General features: G+C 45.1%; 1 protein-coding gene and 1 long non-coding RNA gene across 2 annotated transcripts; one reads left to right on the top strand and one right to left on the bottom strand.

Annotated features, from left to right (window-relative positions):
* Positions 1–9,270: 9,270 nt before the first annotated feature.
* On the bottom strand, positions 9,271–22,585 carry LOC105311411 (beta-glucuronidase-like). The gene is given in 13 exon segments (XM_011387393.2): positions 9,271–9,663; positions 11,221–11,356; positions 13,800–13,976; positions 15,845–15,929; positions 18,078–18,224; positions 18,307–18,485; positions 18,705–18,857; positions 19,229–19,416; positions 19,879–20,021; positions 20,159–20,340; positions 20,680–20,738; positions 20,741–20,864; positions 22,266–22,585. Coding segments are annotated over 13 exon segments (1,953 nt in total). The 5' UTR covers positions 22,476–22,585; the 3' UTR covers positions 9,271–9,493.
* A 28-nt stretch (positions 22,586–22,613) lies between these two features.
* On the top strand, positions 22,614–24,122 carry LOC111735585. The gene is made up of 2 exons (XR_002778856.1): positions 22,614–22,702; positions 23,597–24,122. It is a non-coding gene; the product is annotated as an uncharacterized LOC111735585 (long non-coding RNA).
* The last annotated feature ends 250 nt before the right edge of the window (positions 24,123–24,372 follow it).

Raw genomic sequence — 24,372 nt, 5'->3', positions numbered from 1 at the left:
TCATACACAATGCAGAATTTTTAAAGTGAGTTCATTAAACCCAAATGAAATTGTGACACCGTTTCTATGGTTAACATCTGATATCAAAATGTTAAAAGTGCCTTCTGTCTTAAATCTCAAACCAAATATTGTGTGTTGAACTTGGGCAGAAATGTCCTTTCTTAGCATGATGTAGATGAGTTGCATTCTGTAGAAAGGTTCTGTATGATCATTCTATTTCTTAGGTTGAGAAGTGGTAGCAATGTTTTTGCTTCCGATTCAATTAATCATCATGTTAAAAGTAGACCAGTGATTTGAGTGCTTTATTTGCCTACTTTTTGAAGGGAGAGGACAGGTTCTACTCTGTAACATATGTGTAAAGTCAGCAGCTGTTTCCAACTGTCATAATTGATGCAGTGTATTCTCCTGGCCCACAGCAGGTATAAAATCTGAATTGTAATGAACTATTGAGTTTAAACCAGTTTTATAACAGATCGTTTAATTCAGATTTCATCCAGGCTGATGTTTTTCCCATGAATGTGAATATTTTGATGCCTGTTTTGTTCTTATTTCTAAAATTAGTTAAAGAACTGTGAAAACATTGATTAGATGTCTCGTGTTTATGGAGAAACAAGTCCTAATGTTGAAGTTGAACTGTGCAATGAGGTCATGTTGTAGCAGTGCTTCCAGTTCTACCAACTGTTTACTGGTTCTCATTTCTAAGCTATAGTGGAAATGGCTTGATGGTTAAGACTTCTGTGGTGTGTATAGCACTGATTGTGCTAAATAGGTTCCTCCCGTCTCAGTTTAATATGATTTTTCATATTTTGTATCAATCAGCAGAGTGTAGTTAAAGCTTGTCTTGATGTTGCATTTTTGCAAATGTCTTAAACTCGATGAGAAAATGTAAAAATGTTCAGCCAGACCCTTCAAGTTTTCCTTTGCTTTCCTAAGCCTGGGAGAAAACACCACTGTTTAAGTTGTATAAAAAAATTTGCCACATTCCTATGACCCAGAATTAATATCCTTTTTCTCACTGAGCAGTGAACACGTTCTGCCTGAAACAATAGCATTGTAATGCCATTATATCAGTAAGCAACAGAAAGAACCCTGGTGTGTGTTATTTGGTATTTTTGCCCTGGGAGAATTTAGGGACCCCTCTACACCCTCTATGCCACACCAGAAGAGGTGGGGAAAATGCTGTGTTATAAAATTTGAGGACTGTTATGACTGTTAGACTGAATAGTTAAACATTGCAAAATTATTAGTCACCAACATTGAAGAGCAGATTAGGGAAAATAAATTTCTGTTTGGAGCAGAAATTCCGTGCTTCTCGGTTTTTGAAATAATTTGTAACAAATGAAGCCTCTTATTTACTTGATAGTCACATCATTTGAATAAATAAGAGAGGTTGTGGTTAAATGATCAGTTCTAGGTAATCTAGGTGGTTTGGAGAATTTCGTTTGTTTGTTTTTATTGCAGCTAGTTGCTGTCAGTGAGGGTAATCTTCTGGAGAAATAACTCAGGTTTAACTAGCTGTGTGCCGGGAATTACTTTTACTTGATGTATATAGCCTCTCCTTAAATCCACTACTTTTAAAGACGGTGAAAGCATTGACTATTTTCATATGAAGAGACAAAGATCTGTCATTTGGTACAAGAGATCTTTGGATCTAATACTAGGTAGGATACAGGACCAAGGCTACAGTGAAATTTACACTCTTTGTTGGCTTACTTTGCTTATATTTCATTTATATTTATTTTTAAGACTCTCAGCAAAAGTGCAAAGTTATCTTCAGCAATTACTTCATACCTTAGATTGGTACCACTGCTTGACACCCATGAATGCTGACAGATCGTGAAAATCAGTATTAAACAGATGCCAACAAGAAACCCACTATCATTTTTGGTAACCTATTTGGGAAGGAGTACCTAATATGCACCTTTTGTCCTCATGTATTTTCCCCAAACATGCAAGCACTGGCAAAACATCTCTATTCAAACATGTTAGGCAGCACGTATGATTCCTAATTTGTGAGAACTACCCTTCAAAACGGAGGGAGGGGTGAGAGTTCAGGCTACTTAATTAAACATGTTTTTGACAAATTGGCTCAGAAAAGGTGTAACGTTTTGTTGTAAAACTGTATTAAGCATGGCCTAAGTATGAGGTATATGATCTGTATAGTATGTTCCATCAATATTTATTACTAGTGCTTTAAACTCCAGAGTAAACATTCATTTAAAATGGAGTTCACTAGGCAGATTTCCTCTCTAATACAGATGGGAATATTCTTTATCAGAGATTAGGACAGTTTTGCTAACTGGTAAAAACCAAATGTAAATATGTAAGAATGTTTATTTGTTGCACATAACTTTTTTGGTATAAAATAAATGTAGAAGTTACCTGTGGAAGTTGTGCTGCCGTCGTTCTTGTACTGAAGTATAAACACTTCAAAAAAGAAGCAGAAATGAATTCACTCATAAACTTCTTGAAGTAACCTCATTTCTACAGGTATACTGATTTGATTCTTCTTTTCTTAAATTATATGTAACTTATACAAGACACAAACTAAATTCTTAGAGATTCCAGTTCTTGGAATTCTGTAGGTTTATGAGGTATGTAGTTGTTAAGAATTAATGAAAAGGAGTTACTGCTTTCAGTTCTGTAAGCATACAGAATGTATTAATCACCTGTTTTTCCACTGCTTTACTTTAGCTCACCTTGAATACTACAAGCTTACAGTTTTTCTAAAAAGGTAACATCTGCAAGAAAGGTGAATCCATTTGAAATACAGTTTAGCGATATTATATTGAATAAATGTGTTCTGTGCTAGAACCTTAGGACTTAAGAAATGTGCCTTACAAATACATTGTTTCTTGATCATTGAAATGCTCTTTGCAAGGATACATTCCCTCCTATATTAAAAGGCAACATAGGAATTATAAGGTCTGAAAACCGAAACCATCTTTTCAAAATTTACCCTTCTGTTTCCTTTTACCCAATTGGGATATGATTTTAGGAAAATAGAAGATAAAGGATGACTAAAAGCCTGAAAGTAAAATTAGCCTTAAAACTCACATTAACTCTGATGGTGATAAGACATCAAAAGTGAATGAGACACCTAGATTGGGAAAGGTAAAAAAATGCTCTGATCCAAGAATTGGGTAAACACTGTTTGCCTCTCATGACCACATCAGAATTGCAACTTAACTAAAAAATAATCTTCACTGGGAATTAATTAAGGTCTGGCTGAACAGAAGTCCTGCAACTGGGGACATACAGAGGTGGCCACCTCCACCTCCTCCAGACTGGTGGAGATGCGAAATGGGTAGGTCCCGCGTGTGGCAGTTGAGAATGGGGAGGGATATCTCGGCTTCAGAGGTTCCCCCTGGAGAAGTGAGTGTGGTCCCAACCTCACGCTGGGACCCCAGCCCAGGAAAAGAGGTCCCCACAACCTCTGGCTGTGAAATCCAGCAGAGATCGTGGATGAGAGAAATAGAGGGCTGTGGGAGTCACAGACGTTCTCTTTAAAGGGCTCGCACACAGACTTGTTTGGTGACGGACTCTCACTGTGAGCTCAAGCGCTAGGGCAGCTGTTCGAGTAGCACCAGGGACATACAGGGAGGAACTGGATTGTCTGACTTCAGTGCGAGGACTGAGGGGTAGCTTTATCTTAAACAGAAGTGCTGGCAGTATCCATTTTCCTTTGTTGAGCTCTCCCCACATCTGGTGCGCAAAGGCAGACGGCCACCACCTCTGGGCTCCATAAACCAGACTAACACAGGTCACCCCGCCCACGTGATTTCCTGAGATTCTGTCCCTTCCATTTTGCCAGCCCACCCAAGCCGTCTACAGTGTTTTTTTTTCCATACAAATGGACCATCTTGGCTTATGCTGTGGACTTCCCTAAAATTTCTCAAAAGGTTCACAAAATCCAAACAAGCAGCATCTGGCTTCAGGGTGCCCTGGGCTACTTGCTGAGCAGCACCAAGCCCAGCATTAGCAGCAGCCAGGCTCAGTTCCCAGCTTGGCATCCCAAGGCACCTCAGCCCAGCACAGGTGGCGGCCATCTACGGACTGCCTGTTGACTCTTGCCAGGTGGCCCCGGGTAGGGCACAAGCTATAGCTGAACTTGGCCTGTGGCTGGGTGCCTCCCAAGAGGCACTTGGGCCTGCACACCCAGTGACCAGCTTTGATAAGGCCAGAGCACTACCCAGGGCAGCATCTGAGGCGGACACACTCAAAGGGCAGATTGGGCAGGTACCAGAGTCCTGCTAAAGTGAATCCTGTTCCCCTCACCAGCCAATACTCACAACCAATCGGCCTGAGGGTCAGTCCCTCCCACTGGTGTGCGAACAGCAACCAAGGCTCAACTACAGTGAGAGGCACACAGACACACCTTGGGCACCCAGCTCAAGTGACCAGGGAAGACTGCCACAGAACACCTACTACATTAGGCCACTCTCTGAAGACTGGGAGACTTAGGAGCCCTCCCTAATACAAACAAATGCAGGAAGGCAGCCAAATAGGGAGAGAAGTCCCATGTGAAAATAGACAACGCTCCAGAAAAAGAACAACTAAATGGAGACAACCAGTCTACTAGGTGCAGAGTTCAAAATACTGGTTATAAGGATGCTTTATTAACTTAAGGGAAGAGTAGATGAACGCAGAACTTTAACAAAGATATAGAAAATATAAAAATGGAGGTAGAAATCATAAAAAAGAACAAGTCAGAAATGAAGACTACATTAGAGGGAATCAACAGATTAGATGAAGCAGAGGGTCGAATCAGTGATCTAGAAGACAAGGTAGCAGGAAACACCCAATCAGAACAGCAACAAGAAAAAAGAATCCAAAAAAAATGAAGCTAGTTTAGGGCCTCTGGGACAACATCAAGCGTAAGAACATTCACATCACAGGGATATCATAAGCACAAGAGAGAGCAAGGAATTGAAAATCTATTTGAAGAAATAATGATGGAAAACTTCCCTAACCTGGTGAAGGAAATTAACATACAAGCCCCAGAAAATGCAGAATCCCAAATGAGATGAACACAAAGAGGCCCACACCAAGACACATCATAATTAAAATGGCAAAGATTAAAGAGAGAATCTTAGCAACAGCAAGAGAAAAGCAGTTAGTAACCTGCAAGGGAGTTCCCATAAGACTGTCAGCTGATGTTGCAACAGAAACGTTGCATGCCAGAAGGGATTGGCATGAAATACTCAAAGCGATGAAAACAAAGGACCTACAACCAAGATTACCCAAAAAGCTCATTTAAAATCAAAGGACAGATAAAGAGCTTCCCAGACAAGAAAAAGCTAAAGGAGTTCATCACCACCAAGCCACTATTACAGGACATGTTGGAGGGGCTTCTTAAATATATACATTTATTTATATATTAATATGTATTATATAATTAATATAGTTAAATAATGTTATATGTTAAATATATTTCTTTATATATAAAATGAATAATAAAATGGCAACAAGTCCATATCAAAAATTACTTCAATGTAAAAGGATTAAATGCTCCAATCAAAACATAGGGTGGCTGAATGGATAAGAAAACAAGACCCTTACATATGCTGCCTACAAGAGACTCACTTCAGATTAAAGACACACAGACTGAAAGGAAAGGGATGGAAAAAGATATTTCATCAAAACAGAAATGAAAAAAAAAAGAAACCTGGGGCAGCAATACTTACACCAGACAAAATAGACTTTAAAACAAAGGCTATAACAAGAGACAAAGGGCCCAGTAGTTCCAACATCTGGGTATTTATCCAAAGAAATCCAAAATACTGCTTTGAAGAGATGTGCATCCATGTGTTCATCCCAACATTATTTACAATAGTCAAGATATGGAGGCAACCTGAGTGTCCCTCAATAGATGAATAAATAAAGAAGGGATGGTATATATATATATATATATATATATATACAAATAAATAAAGAAGGGATGGTTATATATACAATAGACTATTAGCCATAAAAAAAAAAAATGAAATCTTGCCACCTATAATAACATAGATGGACCTAGAAAGTACTGTGCTGAGTGCAGTAAGTCAGACAGAGGAAGACAAGTCATATGATTTCATTAACATATGGAATCTAGGATCAAAATGAAACAAATGAACGCATAGATACAGAGAACACTGAGGGGTGCCAGATGGGAGAGAGTCTGGGGTAGGCGGGTGAAAGTGGGGAAGGGGTTAAGTACAAACTGATAGTTACAAAATAGTCAGGGATGTTAAATATAACATAAGGAATATAGTCAATAATATTGTACATAACTATGTATGGTACTAATCAGATGGGTATTAGATTTATCGTGGTGATCACTTCAGAAATTATATAAATGTATAATCACTATGTTGTATATTGGAAACAAATATAACATTGTATGCCAACTATAACTGGAAAACTTAAAAATATTTTAAAAATTCATCTAAATGTAATTATCTGCCTACAGGAAAACTCAAAAACAGTACATTCTTTCTGTACTTTGAGGTAGCCTACTCATGAAAATAGTGATCCTCCAGGTTTCATTAGAAAGTGAACAGTTTAAACAATAAACAACTGTAAACTATGAAGTAGAAAGTGTAACACTAGGGGAAATTCTGCAGTAAATGGCAGTGTTAAAGGGCAAATGTAAAGGGGTAATGAATGGGCTGTCTTGGCTTTTAGAAAACAAAAAAAGGCTTGAAGGTCTAATTCATTATTATGATGCCTTTATTTTTGTAACAGACAGAAAAATCCCTGACAAGTGAGCAAGAAATATCAGGTTTGCTGATTTATTTCTTTGGTACAAAAGGGTAGAACACCAGGCTAACAAAGCAGCCATTTATTAAACATTTTCTATCAACAGGGAACTGTGCTGAGCACTGTAATCCTACCATAAGTAGGCAGGTATTTCTTCCACTGTAAATTTTTGGGGGGTTGGTACGAAGCTGTCTCATGTGAGTTAGCGTCTTGCCCCTGTCTAAGCAGTCCTTGGGGAGGTGTCCTCTGAAATTCCCAGAGCCATAGTTCTCTTAATAGAGTGTTACATTTAGGAGAAAGGAAGACTTAGCTCAAAGAGTTATCTGTCCATCTCTCCAGCATTCTTGAGGTGAATCCAAGATCCTCTCTGTCATAGTTTGGAGGTTTGTGGGTCTTTTAAGAAAACTAATCAATCTCTAGCAGCACTGAGGTTGTACTTACATGTTAAGTTGAATATTTTATTTAAAAAATAAATGTTATTAACAACGTTTACTAATTATCAGAATTGACCAAACTATTTTACATCTTCACATTTTTAAAAATATGTAAGCAATACATCGTCGTAATAGAATTCTATACCTACTGGCTGAGATTCCTAAGTACTGTGGTTTGAACTGTTTTGTGCAAAACTCGAAGATTAAATATAGAATATGAGAAAGGGCTTTTATATAGTAGGCATCATTGCATGGAAAATGACCCATGTGATTAAAACTATTTCATAGTTCCAGAGATTTTGGTTACATCTGGTGCTTGGATCAAATTTTAAAAAATGGAAGGTGAGATCTGTATGAGTCTGTCAAGTCGTAATAAATACAAGGCTAGCTGGTGAATTAAGGCAGAATGGGCTTGTTTGCAGATTTTCTGATAACATTACAAGTAATGTGCTTTATTGTACTTATTTAACTGTGCTTTATTGTACTCATTTAACTGTACTTTATTGAAGTGTAAATATGTAGTAATGATGTATGTTAAGTATTACAAGAAAATGTAGACTTTAGTTTGGGTCTTTTTCTCTTGCTGAAAGGAAACAAGTCAATGTCCAATGAAGCTATGAACTCCTCTAAGATTAAAAAAAGAAAGAGAGAAGAAAGAAAAGAAATAGAAAGAAAGAAAAGAAATTTATAAAATATTTAAGTGTGTCTGTTATGTTTAATATTTTGTATTATTCCTTGACGTTAAACCAGAACACAAAATTTGATTCCTTCAAGGTACTTACATTGGGTAGGAAAAGAGAGAGAGAGAGACAGAGAGAGAGAGAGAGACAGACAGAGAGAGGAGAGAGAGGGAGGGAGGGAGGGAGGGAGGAAGGAAGGAAGGAAGGAAGGAAGGAAGGAAGCAAGCAAGCAAGCAAGCAAGCAAGCAACCTTTGGAATTCCTAACTTATTATTTGAACTGACTACGCTCTCATTTCTAAAAAGTGATCTAAAGATGGCCACTAAAATGAGGTCAAATTACCTTTAGCTTCTTTCATGGAGCTTGGAAAGGGAGGCTAAAAGGGGGCATGTGTTGAGACATGTGGGATCAACCAAAAGAGAAGTGAATCGAGTTCTGTATTAAGAACTGTATTGGTTCATGGTCTTCGATTTAATTGGATACCAATAAGTATTTTTCAGAAGCATTCAGCTTTAAACCAGGATTGATGAATACCAAAATCTTAGGAATAATGTACCTTACTTGCCTTCATGGAGCCTGTGAAGAGGAGAAATGATTCCATAAGGAAAGACCACCCTCTGGGAGCAGGGCAGGTGTTGTCACCCAGAAGTACAAAGGCCTGGAGTCCAGCTGACCCTTGAACATGAGGTGTCAGGGTGCCAACCTCCTGCACAGTTGAAAATCCACGTATTGCTAGGCCCTCCACATATGCAAGCCTACTTGTGGAGTTGACCCTTGAACAACATGGATTTGAACTATATAGTAATAGAAAAAAAAAATCACATATAAAGTGTACCCACCAGTTCAAACCCATGTTGTTCAAGGGTCAACTGTACTTGTCTACAGCTCCAGCCTGTTTAAAGAGGTCTCATGTTCAGTGGAGTTGGTTATGATGAGGCCAGTGGGCTCTTATGCCCATCTGTCCATTTCTGTCACGATAGGACTATATGGCTGAGGTTGGAACAACGTCCTGGAAAAACTGGTAACCTTGGAGCTCCCTTCTGATTCAGACATGTCTCAGCTCTCATCTCTCTTTTACGCTTATTTGTCAGCTTAACTATTTGGAAACTAGTATATAGACTTTGTTCGTTATTGCAGCACATCGCTTTCTGTAAATTTATTGGGACTTCGGCCCATCTGTGGAGTTTTACAGCCATTGTGTTTCACTCTCACTCGCCCAGTCAAGGCTGGCCTGGTTTGCTACATGAGCACAGGAGGCCCTAAGGCTGCAGGGTAATTCCTGTGCAAGCACAGACTGTAACCTGCATCTCTGCATGTGGCGTGAGTGTTGAAGCAGAGGTTTCTCAAGAGTCCACACAGCTAAGGCTATCAAAACAGCTTGACACATAATTTCAGAGGCTTTTCAGCAATACAGATCATTCAATTTATGGTCACTTCTGAGCCAACTCTTTATTCCCATACAATAAAAGCCTTTATTTTCACAAACTCTAGCAAATTACTACAAACTCCAGACAGGAAACTTTCTGGTCTACCACATGGTCCAGGGAAGCACTTTCTCTGTTTGCTGGGAAATTCACCCCTTACTTGGGGAGACGGGGCTGACAGAGCTGGTGTCAGTAAAGAGGTAATTCTTCCATTACAAAGTAAATGGGCTCATTCCCACACACTGTGACTTCATAGCTGACCAATGGTACCTGGTTTCATTCGCAAGTTTCCAGTATCTCTGTCTCAAAAGGAATGCTGCACCTTTTGGTTGTCTCTGACGAGTAAAGATCCCCTTTTTGTTCCCCATTACTCTCGGTGGTGCTAAAAGAAATAAGCAAAAGTTGTTTCAGATGACTTCTGATGGGCAAAATTGGAGCCAAGCTGGAGCCAAGCTGGACACTAAACAGAAATATCCTCTTACAGTTTATGGTTGCTTGGTGAAATGGTATCTAATATGGCCACTTAATGGGCTAAAGTTTTATCTACTACTGCTCCCACAAAACACCTCAGCTCCCTGGTGTGTTAATTTCTCATCTGTTACAGGAAAAGGTCCAAAATTGTTTATCTCTTACTTGCAAAATTAGGTTTAAAATATATGGGTAGCCAGCTGCCTGAAAAAGTTACCCTTGGAAAGACAACTCTCCTAATGGGAGCTAGCCTTCTGACCAGTCAAAGGTGCCTAGGTAGGATTTCATACAAGATTTCAAAGTCCTTCCAGGCAGACTTCCAGCCAAGTTCCCACTTCTGGTAGTTGGTCTGCCAGAGTTGAAGCTGGGAAGGGAGCAACACCTTCTCTCCACCCGCTAGTGAAACCACAGCTTCTATGAAATGAAAAGGAAGTCTTTCCCACCAATAAGTTCAAGACCATAATTTCCTCCACGATAAGCAGATGCCAGGCACTGTGCCAAACACTTCATCAAATGGCATTCCTATATCAACCTGAAAGGTTGTAGGCATTTTCCCCACTTTACGGGTTTATGAAAAGGTTAGGTAACTTGTCCAAGGTCACAAAGCTAATTTCTCACTACACAAAGCCGGTGCACCTATTCATGAAACTAGATCGCCATCCAAGATATCTCCAAAAGTCATTAATCTTATTGGCCAAGAAGAATAGAGGCTCCTGTTCTCATTCTGCCTTCTGTTCACCTCTCCATTCTAATTCTCAATTCAACTCGAACCTTCCAAAAACCTGTCTTTCCCTATAAGTAAAGTACTGGAATTCCCACTACCGCCAAATCCTCCCCACACCCACCGCCAATGCTATCCTAAGTTTATCATATATAAAGAAACTAGTAACCTAGAGATGTAAAAAGAAATGAGAAACATTCATCTGGAACTTAACTGAAGTAGCTCTCATCTATCCCCGCTTGAGAAAGACTACAGATGGTATTCCCTTTGAAGACTTTTAAACGCTCCCACATTCGAAACACTTTGACACATCCCTGTATTCGATGAACCTGCCTTGTACAAGTGAATAATATAAACCAGACTGAACTGTCTTACGTTTCTCAGGTTTTGTACCCTACACTGGAATAATGAGCATATCTCACAAGTAAACCCAACATGAAGTCAACTTTTTCCTTACTACTGCGAAACAGACAAGGCAAGTTAGCCATTTTGCCTCAAAATGGTAGTCTCTCCCATTTGCTTATTTTTTTATTTTAATTTTCTTTTACCATAAAATGAGTTGGAAAGGAGGCAAGTGATGCTGTTTGCTAAATGCAACTTACTTTTCCTAGGAAATTCTCTATGTAACTTACAATGACTAAACAGCTTTCTCTCTCGTTTCCAGTGCTCTTACAACCAAATGTCCTGAACTGAAAGGCCAATGTGAAAAAATTAGAAATGGCACATTCCCCTCACCAAATTGCCACTTACACTGGTCAGTCATAAAATCAGCAAAATTCCAGATGAGCTCTCCAACCACATATTCTTTGCGTTTTTGATCCAGAACCACATGATACTGCTCTAGCAGATCTTTCTGGTACTCTTCACTGAACATCAGAGGTGGATCCTGGAATTCAAGGCAAAGAGAGAATTTAAGAGTCAGAACTGGCAGAATTGTAAATGTCAAATGAAAATAAAGATCCATGTGATGATGACCAAAATATCTGTCCTCAAGGTGGGCTGTAGTGACTGACTGCAGGACTCAGTCGTGCTGGTGTAGAGACACAGCCAGGGTAGGATGTAGCCCGGAGAAAAAAAACGTTTTAAACAACCTTAATTAGTCACTATTTATAAATATAATTTGATACTTGCTTTATCTTACTTTTCCATCTCTATTCGCCAGTGCGGTGAAGTAAAACTGTCTTTGAATTATAAATTTGAAGCTCAAGTTTTAAGTAGCCGCAAGTGTATAATTTGAGAACTAGTATGACTCAGATTTAACTCACCTCAGATTCATCTGTATCTGGTCTGGGTAAGTAGCTGCTGTTTAGCACATTCATTCATTCAACAAATAACTATTTCCTATCTGCTAATATGGCAGGCATTAGAGAGAGTGATAAACAAGAAAGATGAGTTTCCCTGCTCTCAGGCTTTATAATCTGGCAAGAAAGACACAACTTGTAAGTGTAATGAGAGTAAATAAAAAGAGTGCAAAGCAAGAGCCAGGGGGATGTTTAGCAGGAGGAGTTAATTGAGACAAGGAGCCACAGGAAGCTTTCCTGAGGAATTATTTAAGCTAAGACCTGCCAAGTGAGGAGAAGGCTATCCGAAACAAAAGCAGAAGGCCACATCTACGAATTCATCCAATATCTGATGAGAAGTTCCTATGCAGCCTGTACTAGGATATAGTAATCTTTTATATTTTCCTGGGTCTGAGTTCTTGTTGTTGGGTGTGAGTTTCCATCACAAGGGAAATTGGGGGGAAGCTCAAGCCTTAGATGCTGAAGGATGCAGCATTCTGACCATCTGTGAGAGAACAAAACCCTCTTGGCTTTCTTTTCCAATGAGAGGGATTAAAATGCTATATAAGATGCACTGAAAATATAACTCTACAATTAAGCCATGTTTTGTTCCAGTTCCAAAGCTGATTTGGAGGACAGGGCAAAATGTAAATTTTCTTACTTGGTTTTAATGAAAATGACCTTGCATTGTCTAATATTAGTCACGAATGGCTATTTAAATTTAAAACTAAATTAAAATAAATCATTCGGTCAAACTAGTTACATTTCAAGTACTCAAGAGCCACATGTGGCTAGTGGGTACCCTTTCGGACAGCAGAAATACAGAACATTTCCATCAGTGCAAAAGATTCTATCAGACGGTGCTAACCTAGACTCTTTCAGAGTTTCTTAAAAATTCAGAGTTGGCTACACCTTTCCAAAGAGGGAGAACAAATGTGCATATACACTGTCTTCGTGAGCTATTTTTCCCCCTTTATTGGTTTGTACAAGTGACATTCTGTGTAAGCAAGATGAATTTAAGGGTGTGAACAGAATAATACAGTCCAAGTAGCTAGCTGTTCAACATACAAAGGACAAGCATATTAAGAAATATGTGTTAACAAAGAATCCCAGTAGTTGTGACAGGCCAGTGTGAGTTGGCTGGGGTGGAGAAGGGTGCCTGGCTGTGGTTCGAGAATCCACATGAAGATATCCTCACAAGACAAAGCAGCATATCTTTGGTGAGGAAATGGACAAAACAATGAGAAAAAGGCTAGTGACAAAAACTTGCTCCAAGATTTCATCCATTCCCTTAACAAATATTGTTTAGCACCCGCTGTGTGCTGAACACTACTGACAGCTTAGAAAGCAACAATAAATAAGATGCAGTCTCCCTCCTGGAGCCCACAGTCTGGTCAAGGAGAGAGCCAAAGAAATAATGACAGTACACAATGAGAAACACCGAGACAGAGACCAAGCAGAAGGGACAGTTTCCTCTGGCTGGGGCAGGTGGGGTAAACCTCACCAAAGAGGAAACGTCTAAGCTGAGACTTGAACACGGAATTAGAATCCATTGCTTGGCAATTATAGTACTAACAAGGGCATTCTAGGCAGAAGGAACAGCCAAAGCCAGAACAGGCACCATTGGGAATAGTAAAAACAGTCCAGTGTCAAAGGGTGAAGGCAGAGGAGGATAAAGACCTCAGAGAGGGCAGAGAACAAAGACGTTGACTGCCCTGACAAGGGATTAGGGCTTTGTCTTGTAGGCCAGGGGAAGCCAATGACCAGACTTCCAAGGTTTGGACTTGTTCAAAAGACTATTTGGAAAGCTAGTGGGAACAAGGAAACATGGCCAGTAAGGAGGCTGCCTCAAGCAAGTCACCCAAAGGCCTCGGTCCTGGGCAGCCATGAGTGCAGAGGGGCAGGCCAAGGTAAGCCTGAAGAACTGCAGGGAGAGCATCAGGACAAGTAAGGGATGGGGAAGGAAGCACATTTCTAACCTGGGGCAATGAGTGACATCACTGCCTAAGAGAGTGAACAAAAAAAACCGGAACGTTCTACACTACTTACATGGTGAAGCCCTACAATGGCATCTGCTCCATACTCGCTCTGGATAATTGGCTTCTGATACTTTCTATACCAGTTCTCAAACTGGGTTGCCAGCTGCAGCTGAATCACCTCCAGGTGCCCACAGTCTTGATACCAAGCGAGGTAACTATTCACACAGATGATGTCCACATATGGTGCCTAGGACAAGAGCATTAAAGCTTGTTCACGAAGCAGAAGACTGCATAATACAGTGTTAGGACTCTCATACCCGGGGGCTCTTCTGGCAGAGGAGGTAAGAAGGGAAGGTCGAAAAGAATTCAGACACTTACATGTGCAGGAAATAAGTCAAAAAGTGACCTGAATGGAGCAAGTCTATAATTCTGAACTGATGCTCCTGACCTGGCTGTAGCTGGGCTCTTGTGAGGGCTACGAGAGGCAGAGCCGGCACCTGATGAGCTGAGCTGGCCTCAGTGGAAGCCCAGGGCCCATCCCAACTGGATTCTGTTCCTCTCCTGGTAGTGTTTCTGTCGCTGGTCTTCCCTCACCTGGCCCTGGAGAAATGTTCCCAGCTGAGGGGTAGATGCACTTTTTGTCTTTACAAAGAATCTCGATTTGCCATACCATTCCTGAACTAGTGTTGTGGGCCATCAGGTGGCTGGAAATTTCCCTACTACCAGAGTAGCCAAAATGATGGGGCAGGACTGCCGCAGGTCTATGCGGTAATTAGGACTGAGCGGCAAAGACTCGACAGCCCAATGTCCAGTCTCTAACATCACCTGAACACACGCCTGTCTCCAGAGCCTGCACTGGGACTGATGTGGTCTGTCTTTCCAAAGAGACTGTGGCCACGTTCCAAACTGCAGTGGTGGAAAACTGCAGACAGAAAGAGAAAGCTGGGGGAGGTACCTTTGGGTGGACAGATGCGCAAGGATCACACATCCCACCAGATGAGGCCAGGAATAGGGTGCCCAGGCGCAGGCTTCCCGGTCCACGTGAAAGACTAGAACGGGAGGAGATGCCACTCACGCCCCGAGAACACTCAGGGCTGCCTTGCACTACACGCGTTTTACCAGTCGTGATGCTTCTTTGAAGGGGGTATTCTCAAGAGATGGCAAAGGAGTGCCGGGGCTACAAATCTTTTTCCATGCATGTTAAAATGACAGTGTTCACAATCTGTATTTGTATACAGTGTTTTCTCATCCATTCTTTCTTTAGATGATTTCTCTTTCTGTAGCACTTTCCTCCTAAGTACTGGCCTTCAGCTTCCTAATGAAGGAACCTTTTCGTGGTCCCGTTTTACAGCTCTAGTGCAACTGAACACATTGTTTCTGAGGGACTGCTGTGCCCACGGATGGTGAGTGAGGTCATGTGGTCCAGACAGCTGTGTGAGCCTCTCTCTCCAACTCTCAATCTGGATCTAGTCAGTGGTTCTCAAAGCTGGTTGATGATTAGAATCACTGAAGAGCTTTTTAATAACTCAGATTCCCACCCCGGACTGACTAAATCAGAATCTCAGAATCCAGAGATCTGGACTCTCAAAAAGCTTTCCTTAGTTGTTCTGACAATCAGCTCCCTTAAACTTTGCCATTTTATTATTTATAATAAACTGACGTGCATAAAATTAAACTGAGGCGTATAAAATATTGAGTCTGAACTGAGAATAAATTAAATCTCCTTGGATTTAGGAAGCCACACTGCCTTGTGAATAAGCAGGTAGTTAGTTATCTTTAACCCAAAGACCGTCTACGAATATGCTGGACTGGCGGCTTGTGGTTCTTTCCTCAGAGCTAGCCCCAGAGTTCCCCTCCTGCCGTGAGGCCCCACCCTGCGTCAGGAGGCTCATGCTGTACTGTGTGTTCCCCAAATGCAGCAGGTCCAGCAGTCATAAGGCTCACAGCATACAGTGTGTTCCCCTATTTACGCAGGGCCCCACACTGTGTGCCCTAACGACCCGGGGCCCCGCATCAGAAGGTTTATACCGTACGTGGTATTCATTGGAGCAAGCAGTAGAGAAGGACTAGAGAGGGCAGAGGAGAGGAGAACCGTGTGGGAACCTCCAGGCTCACCCCTCGGTCGACGTCATAGTCCGTTCTGGTCACGAAGGTCACCGGCCGGGAGGGGTCCAAGGCTTTGGTATGGGCAATCAGCGTCCTGTCCACAGAGAGCAGAAGACAGCCTGCATCAGGCTGGGAAGAGTTCTCAGATACTCACCTCTCATCCTCTCCCTCCCATCTTCCCAAAACAAACAAAACAGCACTGCTCTCCTCCCTACCTCTAAGTGTATTTTAGGTAAATGAACATGTTCCTCCCGTCTTAGATCATGTTCCCTGACATCATTCTTTCTCCCTGCCAAATCCTACCCACGCCCACAGAGGGGGCCACCTTGCAGGGGCAAGCAGGCACACTAAGCCGAGGTCCTTGGGGTGGGTGCCGCCAAAAACCAGGTTCTGAATCTCTGAAAAAAGCTCTTGAAAATAGAAATGGATGGGGTGTGGATTAGGATAGATATTAATGAATAATTAGGGAGTGTGTGCTAGGAAGCCGGCTATGGGCTATGTGCTGTGTGCCGGGCGCTCACCAGAGACTTTAACAGCTCCATCTATAGCTTCATGGAGCACTGGGAAGTAGGGTACTTGCACGAACGTTACAAATTGCAATTACAAGTGGTAGCAGGAAAGAGGGTTCTGTGAGACAGTAACAGGTACAAAACTGAGACAGTCAGTGACAGACTCTCTGAAGAAATGGCATTTATGCTGAATCGCACTAACCAAGGAGGGGTGACAAGAAGAGACTCCCTAAAAAGAAGAAGAGACTTCCTGACAGAGCAAACTGTCTGCGGCTTCCCCCATGCAGGTCACCTTCAATCACTGTTTAAGCCTATTTGTCTCTTCTCTTTCCTCACAGCTAGTTTTCTTTCCTTTACATCCTTTCCCCATAATTGCTCTTCTCATTTGAAGGCAGTAGTTTCCACAGGCCAGCACAGTACCCCTACTCTCAAGTCCCAAAACCACACTCTGAAATGGCCTGTTTGTCACCTGGGAAGCTTCGAAGCCTAGCTGAGCTCCTCCAGCCCAGGTAGCTCTAGCCATCTCCTGCGCTGTCCCTGCTGCTCCAGACATCATGCATCTCCCCTTCTCTCCGCCTCCCAAAAAGGCCCACCTGGAACCTCAGGCACCCACTCCTGGGAGCCTACATACACTTCACCCTCACAATAAAAACTGAACCACCAGGGGTGGCCCAGTGCACTCTGGAACTGCATGTTCGGAGTTGTCCTTTGCCCAGGTAGGTCACTCATCGGAGCCTTTCACAGATTTGACTCAGCCCAAAGCACTCCCTGAAACTAGGACGCAATGTCTGCCTCAGGGAGTATTGTGATGACCTCTGCTGCCTCTGCAGCAAGTGAAATAACTCCCCTCTCCAGGCCAAGTGACACTTGCACAACTGTAAGAAAGAGAAGGAACCAAGGAACAGCCCCAAGGCCAGGCCTCCGACTTCGGGAACACTGCCCCCAAGTGGTGTTTGTTTTCCTTGCAATGCCGCCTTTAGTGAATGGGACCATGAACTTCAGTGGCTTGGTCCTGTCCAACGATGTAACTTTACAATAGTTGGAATACACGTCACTGAAAAACCCGTTTTTGTAGATAAGCTGGTCTGATAAAGCCTAACTCCACTTTACACATAAACCAAAGCATTGCAGTGTTTTTTCGAAGTTTAATACACACTCTATTTCTCAGGAATGGAGATGCCATTAAAAGTGAGGGGAGATTATCCTCGGTTTTGTTTGGAACTTTATCTAGAGTGGTTGGCCATTTTGGAAATGTGCAGCACTGAAGGGACCACTGCTCATGGTACCAGTAGCAACGCAGCACTTTTGCAGCTTTTGTAGCTATGCTTTCAGGAGATTCCACATGTAGGTGCAAGCATCGGACCCCTTCAGTGGGTCTCTGGGGAGCCAGGCCCATGCATTCACGTGTTATTCTATAAATAACTCTCGGTTATATCACAGTTAGTTAGACCATGCCTAACTTTGTTTTTCATTTGAAGTTATGTGTATAAGTAGGCTGGGTCAACTCTGGATTTCATTTCAGGTGTGAAAAGGGGACACTGGGTATCACTGAGTTGAAATCACAACTTGGGTGGGTAGGGATTTGCTCCCCTGAACTGACCAGGTATGGATACACTCTCTCAAGTGCGGGCTGGGAGCAGATGCTGACTCTCGCATAGCCCATGCCCAGGCTGAGCTGGGCCAAAGGTGAGGTCTCTCCTATGACTAAGCCTGGGGCAGGAGAGGGCACTCACTTGAAGTAGTAACCAGCAGCCTTCAGGAAGGAAGTGGGCTCATTGGCCACAGACCACATCACAACGGCTGGGTGATTCTTATCCCTGCGCACCAGCTCCTCCATCACCTCCAGGTGGTGCTGCAGAGACGAATTGCTGTAGCTCTCACTGTGAGGCAGGGTGAAGAAAGGCAGAATGTCATAGCCTACCAAGCTAGTCAGGCTGAGCAGTGTGGGCTCTGGGCACTCACTTCAGCGTGATGCCCACGCCAGGGCTCTCATCGATGACCACGATCCCATAGCGGTCACACAGCTGCATCACCTCCTCTGCATAGGGGTAGTGGCTGGTGCGGAAGGAGTTGGCACCAAGCCAGCGAAGCAAGTTGAAGTCCTTCATCAGCAGTGGCCAGTCAAAGCCCTTCCCTCGGATCTAAGAGATAGCAGAGTAGAATGACCCCCTGCCTCTGTCCGATGCACTTCCTTCTAGAGCTAGACCCTCAAGAGCCCTCTATCCAACCCAACCACAGGCCCCATCAGGTAGCGGTTTTGAGCAGTTGGCTTAACTACTCTGAGCTGCCCTCAACCGCTTCAGGGAGTATGAGGAAGATGAGAAATGTTCCCCACAGGGACCCAGGGACCCCCAACTCACATCCGCATCCTCATGCTTGTTGACCCCATGGAAATAGAAAGGTTTCCCGTTAATGAGGAACTGGCTCTCTGTGAAAGCCACAGTGCGAATCCCCACAGGGAGAGTGTAGAAGTCAGACACAGGCCCAGCTGCCGTCTCTGCAGTCAGCCTCACCTAGAAAAGCCAAGCACTGGCATGAAGCGTTCTCGATGGCCCCACATCGCCTGCCCATCAGCTGGAAGGCCCCTTGTAAACCACGGCGGCCCTCCTCTGGCACCGCAAGCAGAGAGATGCTGAAGTTACAGGCTTCTGGCATTAGCAAGGAGGAACCTTCACCCACCCTCCCCCTGGAGCCTGCTCTTCAAACTTGAGCCACCACACCGAAAGTTGAAAAAATCAGGTTGGGAACACTTCAATTCAAATGACTAGGAAGCTCAGAGGACCATGCCTGCCTGCCCACCTGTTCTGTAGCCCTGCTGAAGCCAGGTAAGGCTGCTGGATAGGGGCAAAAGGCCTCCCATAGCCTCGGTGCTAATCACCATTACCTCCAACGAGTACAGGTAGGCAGGATGCTCATGCATCAGGTATGGCCACCAGAGATGGGCACTGGGCACCTGCAGCTGGCCCTGGCCCCCCATCCCCTGGGCCACGACTTTGCCTTCCTCATCCAGAAGATACACTTCCAGCTGGAAGTGTTCACTGCCCTGGACAAAAATCTGGTAATTCACCAGCCCTGTGGGAGACAAGGGAGATCAAACCAAAAAGGTGGTACATGTCCCGGGTTGTACAGATGAGAGTACCCTGCAGCCATCACTTTGAGGAGTCCACTTAGGCCCCGAGACCCCAGCCAACAACTGTTTATTTCTTGAGCTTGATCTGTGGTGAGGAGGGCTTGAGTGAGAGCAGCAGAGTGGAGACGGGACATGGGATCCCCATGTATCCTGAGCGATGTGATTTTAGGCGAGCTCTACGTTTCATTGGGCTTTATTTATTTCCTCACAAAATGAGGTCAGACCAGATGGGTATTTCTGAAGCCCTTGCCAGCTTTCACAGGCTGGATTTTAGTTTCTTAGGTAAATGGGAACCTGTGAGGGTTAAGAGAGGCTGGGAGAGCCTTTCTCGTGGGGCAACTTTCCAAACAGGGAACAGACCACTGTGGGCCTGGCTGAGGGCAGATCCTGCCAGGAGCCCTTACCAGTGTTTTGGTCCACGCTGGTGCCGATAGTGATATCATCAATGTAGGTGATGGGTGTGGTGTAGAGGAGCACAGGCCGGTGCAGTCCCGCGTAGTTGAAGAAGTCAAAATTTGTGTTCTGGACAAAGTAACCTTTGGGGTACCTAGGGTGAGAGGATAATGGCCAACTGGGGCCTCGCCCTGAGGACGTCAACCTCACATCTGCTAAGGCTACTCTGGCCCTAGTGGGAAGACCGCTGGGCAGGGTGGGGGTTGGGATGTGGGGGCAGGTGCTGCTCACCTGGAGGTATCTGTCTTGTAGACGATGGTCCCTGGTGGCAGGGTGTGGGGAGTGAGCGTGTTGTTGATGGCGATGGTAATGCGGCAGGAAGAGAGGGGCCCACTCTGGACCAGCTTACTGATGTCAGCCTCGAAGGGAAGATGGCCCCCCTCATGCTCTGCTACATGAACCCCATTCACCCACTGCAGACACAGGGAGATATGGGGAGGGGACAGCAGGCCAGAGCATGAGGAACAGGTGCTGCCATCTCAGGCACTCCATCACTGAGAGGTGTCTTCCCAGCTGCCACCTACCTCAGCAGCCTGATAATAGGAATGGAGCTCCAATGGAAATTAGGCAACCCTCCCCGACCCAGGGCACAGACCCCAGTGTGGGGAATGTGTATTCCCCCCACCCCCCGCACCCACCCCAGGAGGCAAGCTGTCAGGGAATAGCTGGGAGCCAGAGAGCCCAAGGCAGCCCCAAGAGTGCTCAGCAGCTGCACCTGCCCACTCGCCCTGCCTGCTGCTTGCTGCACTGACCACAATGGCGTAGTACTGGGCGCTGCCAATCCTCAGGACCACTCTTGTGCCCAGGTCTGAGTCCATCGCTGGGGCAGGGTTGCCTCCCGTTCATACCACACCCAGCCAACAAAGCCACGCAGTTGCCCATCCTGGCCCACATCGTTGAAGCTGGAGGGAACCGGCATGTCCAGGGTGGGGCCCGACTGGGGAAAGAAGGGTAGGGATCAGGTCCAGACCACCTAAGACCAGGGCCCAGGCAGCCCCCTTCCCCAGAAGCCAGATCCCCCAGCAACCCTGCCTTTAAGAAGGCCTCTCCCAGATCCTGGCATTCCGGGCCACACTACCACTGTTATTCTTTACCATGAAGTGACCTATGCCTTTTATGGAGCTCATCTAATTCTCACGACTCCATGCAGGAGACCTCAGGCACTCACTCGTTCAATGGACAGTGTACAGTGAACACCTACGGTCCTGGTCTAGGTGCCAGGAATAAAACGGTGAACAGGCCTCTGCTGTCAGCTGATCAGCTCTGTGAGAAGTGTGGAGAGTGGCAGAGGACTATCTTAGGAGTCAGAGAAGGCCTTTTGGGGCCAGCACCCACGGAATACCGCCCCACAGACAATCCCTTGAACACCTCAGGTAGAAGGCAAGACAGGAGCAAGACAGGTGGCTCAGTGAGCCTGGCAGCAGCCTGGCTTTCCCACAGACATCTGATATTTGGCACGTGTGACCTCTGAGGAGAGGAGTGTTTCATTTCCTCTGTCCTTCACAGCTGTATCTCCAGCATGACACAAGCCCTGCCACATAGTAGGAACTCAATAAATACTGACTAAACGGATGGATAACTTGCTGACGAGAGATCAACTGCTAGGACTGTTTGTGTCCAAGGGCTAGTGAGGCGAGTTCTTTCTGAAGGCAGCCAGCACCAAGCTCTCCACAAAAGGCGGTGAGCCCAGGGCCACAGTGCGGTCTGAATGAAGCAAGAAGGATCTGCAGAGACCAGACCCTAAGAGGAAGATGATCAAGTGACAGACGAAGGATGGCCGTGCACGGGCTGCTTTTGCTGAGGAAACTATGAGTGGCGCCCAGCCACTTCTTCCTCCCTTGATGAATGCTGGGCGGCAAAGCCCTAAAAACGAGCATGTCGAAAAGGTGAGCGCCATATGGGCACACAGGCCTGCCCTAGCCCCACTTCTCCATCGACCCAACCCAAGGTCAGCGGGGAGACCCGAGGTGGGATCCTTGGCTGGCTGGATTTTAAGCCCCGTCCTCTACCTGCACCTGGAACCCAAGGTCCTGCCTGCCAGGGCAGAACTGGTCCCAAGATGTCCAAAGCCCGTCCTCCTCCAGCTGCCCACCCTGCGGGATGCCATGGACCCTGCTCTGGCTCGGCCTCCCCTACTGGAGGGGCAGTGGGCGCCCGCCCCACACACGTTCGGTCCCAGAGCTGCCCTCCGTCCACGTGTCCTCCTTCAGAATCGTCAGACACCCTCTCCCACGCCTCCAAGATTGTTCGTTTGAACCGTCTGGACCGCAGCTCCGAGGTGAAGGGGAAGCATGCCCAAGCCTAGCTACAGGAGCTTCCCTGCCCCTGGAGCCCCCACCTCTCGCAGCGGCGTCCGGTACCACTGCTGCTCGAAGCCCTGGCGCCGGTTGTCGGAGAAGTCGGCGCGGAAGCTCCAAAGGCCATCCAGATCCTTGCGCTCCCGCGAAGCGCTCTCTCGGGGGTACAACATGCCCCCCTGCAGCGCCAGCCCGCAGCCCCAAAGAACCGGGCCGAGCACGGCCCAAGCCCTCGCCGTTCCCCGGACCATGGTTCCCGCGCGGCCGCCAGTCACTCGTCGCCGGGCTAAGAATGGTGCGGGAGGAGGGCCCAGCACCGTGTCCGGGGTCACGACCCACCCCTGAAGCCTCCGGCGCCATTTTGCTTTAAGGCGGGTTCCAGGCCTGGAGGAGTCGCTGTATGCGGGCCGAAGCGGAAGACGCGACCTGTCCTCCTCCCTGAGGGCGGCGGTAGGGGAAGGCCAGCGGGGAGCTCGAGGTTAGGACTTTGGGGAAAAGGGATCCCTGGCCCCCAGCACCAACCACGAAGGGCTGAGTTTTCCGGCTCTGCGCCCTCCCCGCCTGCCCGCGGTGTCCCTTCCTCTCCCCGCCCTCACATTACTGACTGCTTCCCCTACTCAGGGAGGCCAGTCGAGGGCCGCAGGCCAGAGTGAAAATCCGGGAAATGGCAGGGTTCCAGGCCCACTCCACGGCCACCCTCCGTGTCTTCAACGAGGCCAGCCCGAGACACCTTCGCTTGCTAATGCCTGTTGGATATCCAGTGAGTCCAGGCGAATTCTTTATCCTGCCTAGTGGAAAACCTTCCCACAGAGACACCTTTCCCGGGGACTAGGCCATAGGGTTGACCCTGAGATCACCTGGGCCCCAAACCCCTGCCTGGGACCCTGGACTCCCTCTTGACACTGCAGGCACATAAAGGTGCAAGGAGAGGGGCTTATGGCCCCACTAACCTAACCTGGATACGACTCTTCTTGCAGTTACCTGATTTTTTAAATTATTATTTTTCACTTTTGCTCTGATTTCACGCTCACCTAAGCAAGTTTCTTGTAGTGGACCTTGATACTGGGAACAGAGTCCCCAGGACAGTAAAAATAAAATATTCTAGGAACTGACAAGGTCTAAAGGCTTACAATATGAAAACAAGAAAGGATGCAAAAGTATATACTCTGTGATCCTAATATTGTTAAGATTATACACACACAAATATAAATATGTGTGAGGTGTTATTATTGGTGTTATAGATTATTCTCATTTTGTTCCTCATACTTTTCTGATTTTTAAAAATCTTCTATGAAGAACGGCACTATTTTTATAATCAGAATCAAACCAACAGGTGTTTTTTAAAAGCAGCAAACAATCCTTTTTTCCACAGGAGGCCTACACACCACCGCTTGGGCTACCGCCATGTTTCTAATGATCTCTGAGACGTTCCAGCACATTTTGTGGCTACGCAACGACAGTAGCCTTTGCCAACACTGCAATTAAGGGTGTGAGGTGAAGATGTGCTCATGTGGTTTTGAGGAAAGCAGACGTCGACCTCACCAAGAAGGCACGAAAGCTCACTAAGGATGAGGTGGAACGTGTAATCACCACTATGCAAAATCCACACCAGTACAAGATCCGAGACTGGTTCTGAAACAGACGGAAGGACGTGAAGGATGGGAACTACAGCCAGGTCCTGGCCGATGGTCTGGACAACAAACTCTGTGAAGACCCGCAACGACTGAAGAAAATTACACCATTTCTGGGGACTTCGAGGCCAGCACAGCAAGACCACCGGCCGCCGAGGCTGCACTGTGGGTGTGTCCAAGAAGAAATAAATCTGTAGGCTTTGTCTGATAATAAATAGTTTCTACACTTTAAAAAATCAAATGAAAATAAAAACAACAAACAATAAATTGATTTTTCATTTATCCACAAGTCTTTATTTAGTTAGTTCAAGCTGATTTTCCCTGAGGGATGGAGTGAAGAAATAGAATGGATTCACTATAAACAAGCTGATGAATTACTAAAAATCAAGTAGGTTAAGGTATGAGGAAACAATTGTATTCTTTTTTTAACTAGCCCGGGAACTTAAACTTTTGAACTTTCCAGTCCTGAGCCAATACTTGGATATACATCAAAAATCCAGATAACCCTTTGATTGCT

This window comes from Pteropus vampyrus, unplaced genomic scaffold (assembly GCF_000151845.1).
Source record: "Pteropus vampyrus isolate Shadow unplaced genomic scaffold, Pvam_2.0 Scaffold1000003844, whole genome shotgun sequence".
NCBI lineage: Eukaryota > Metazoa > Chordata > Mammalia > Chiroptera > Pteropodidae > Pteropus > Pteropus vampyrus.
The sequence above is the reverse complement of the archived record's forward strand: the minus strand, read 5'-3'. Positions and strand labels throughout refer to the sequence as shown.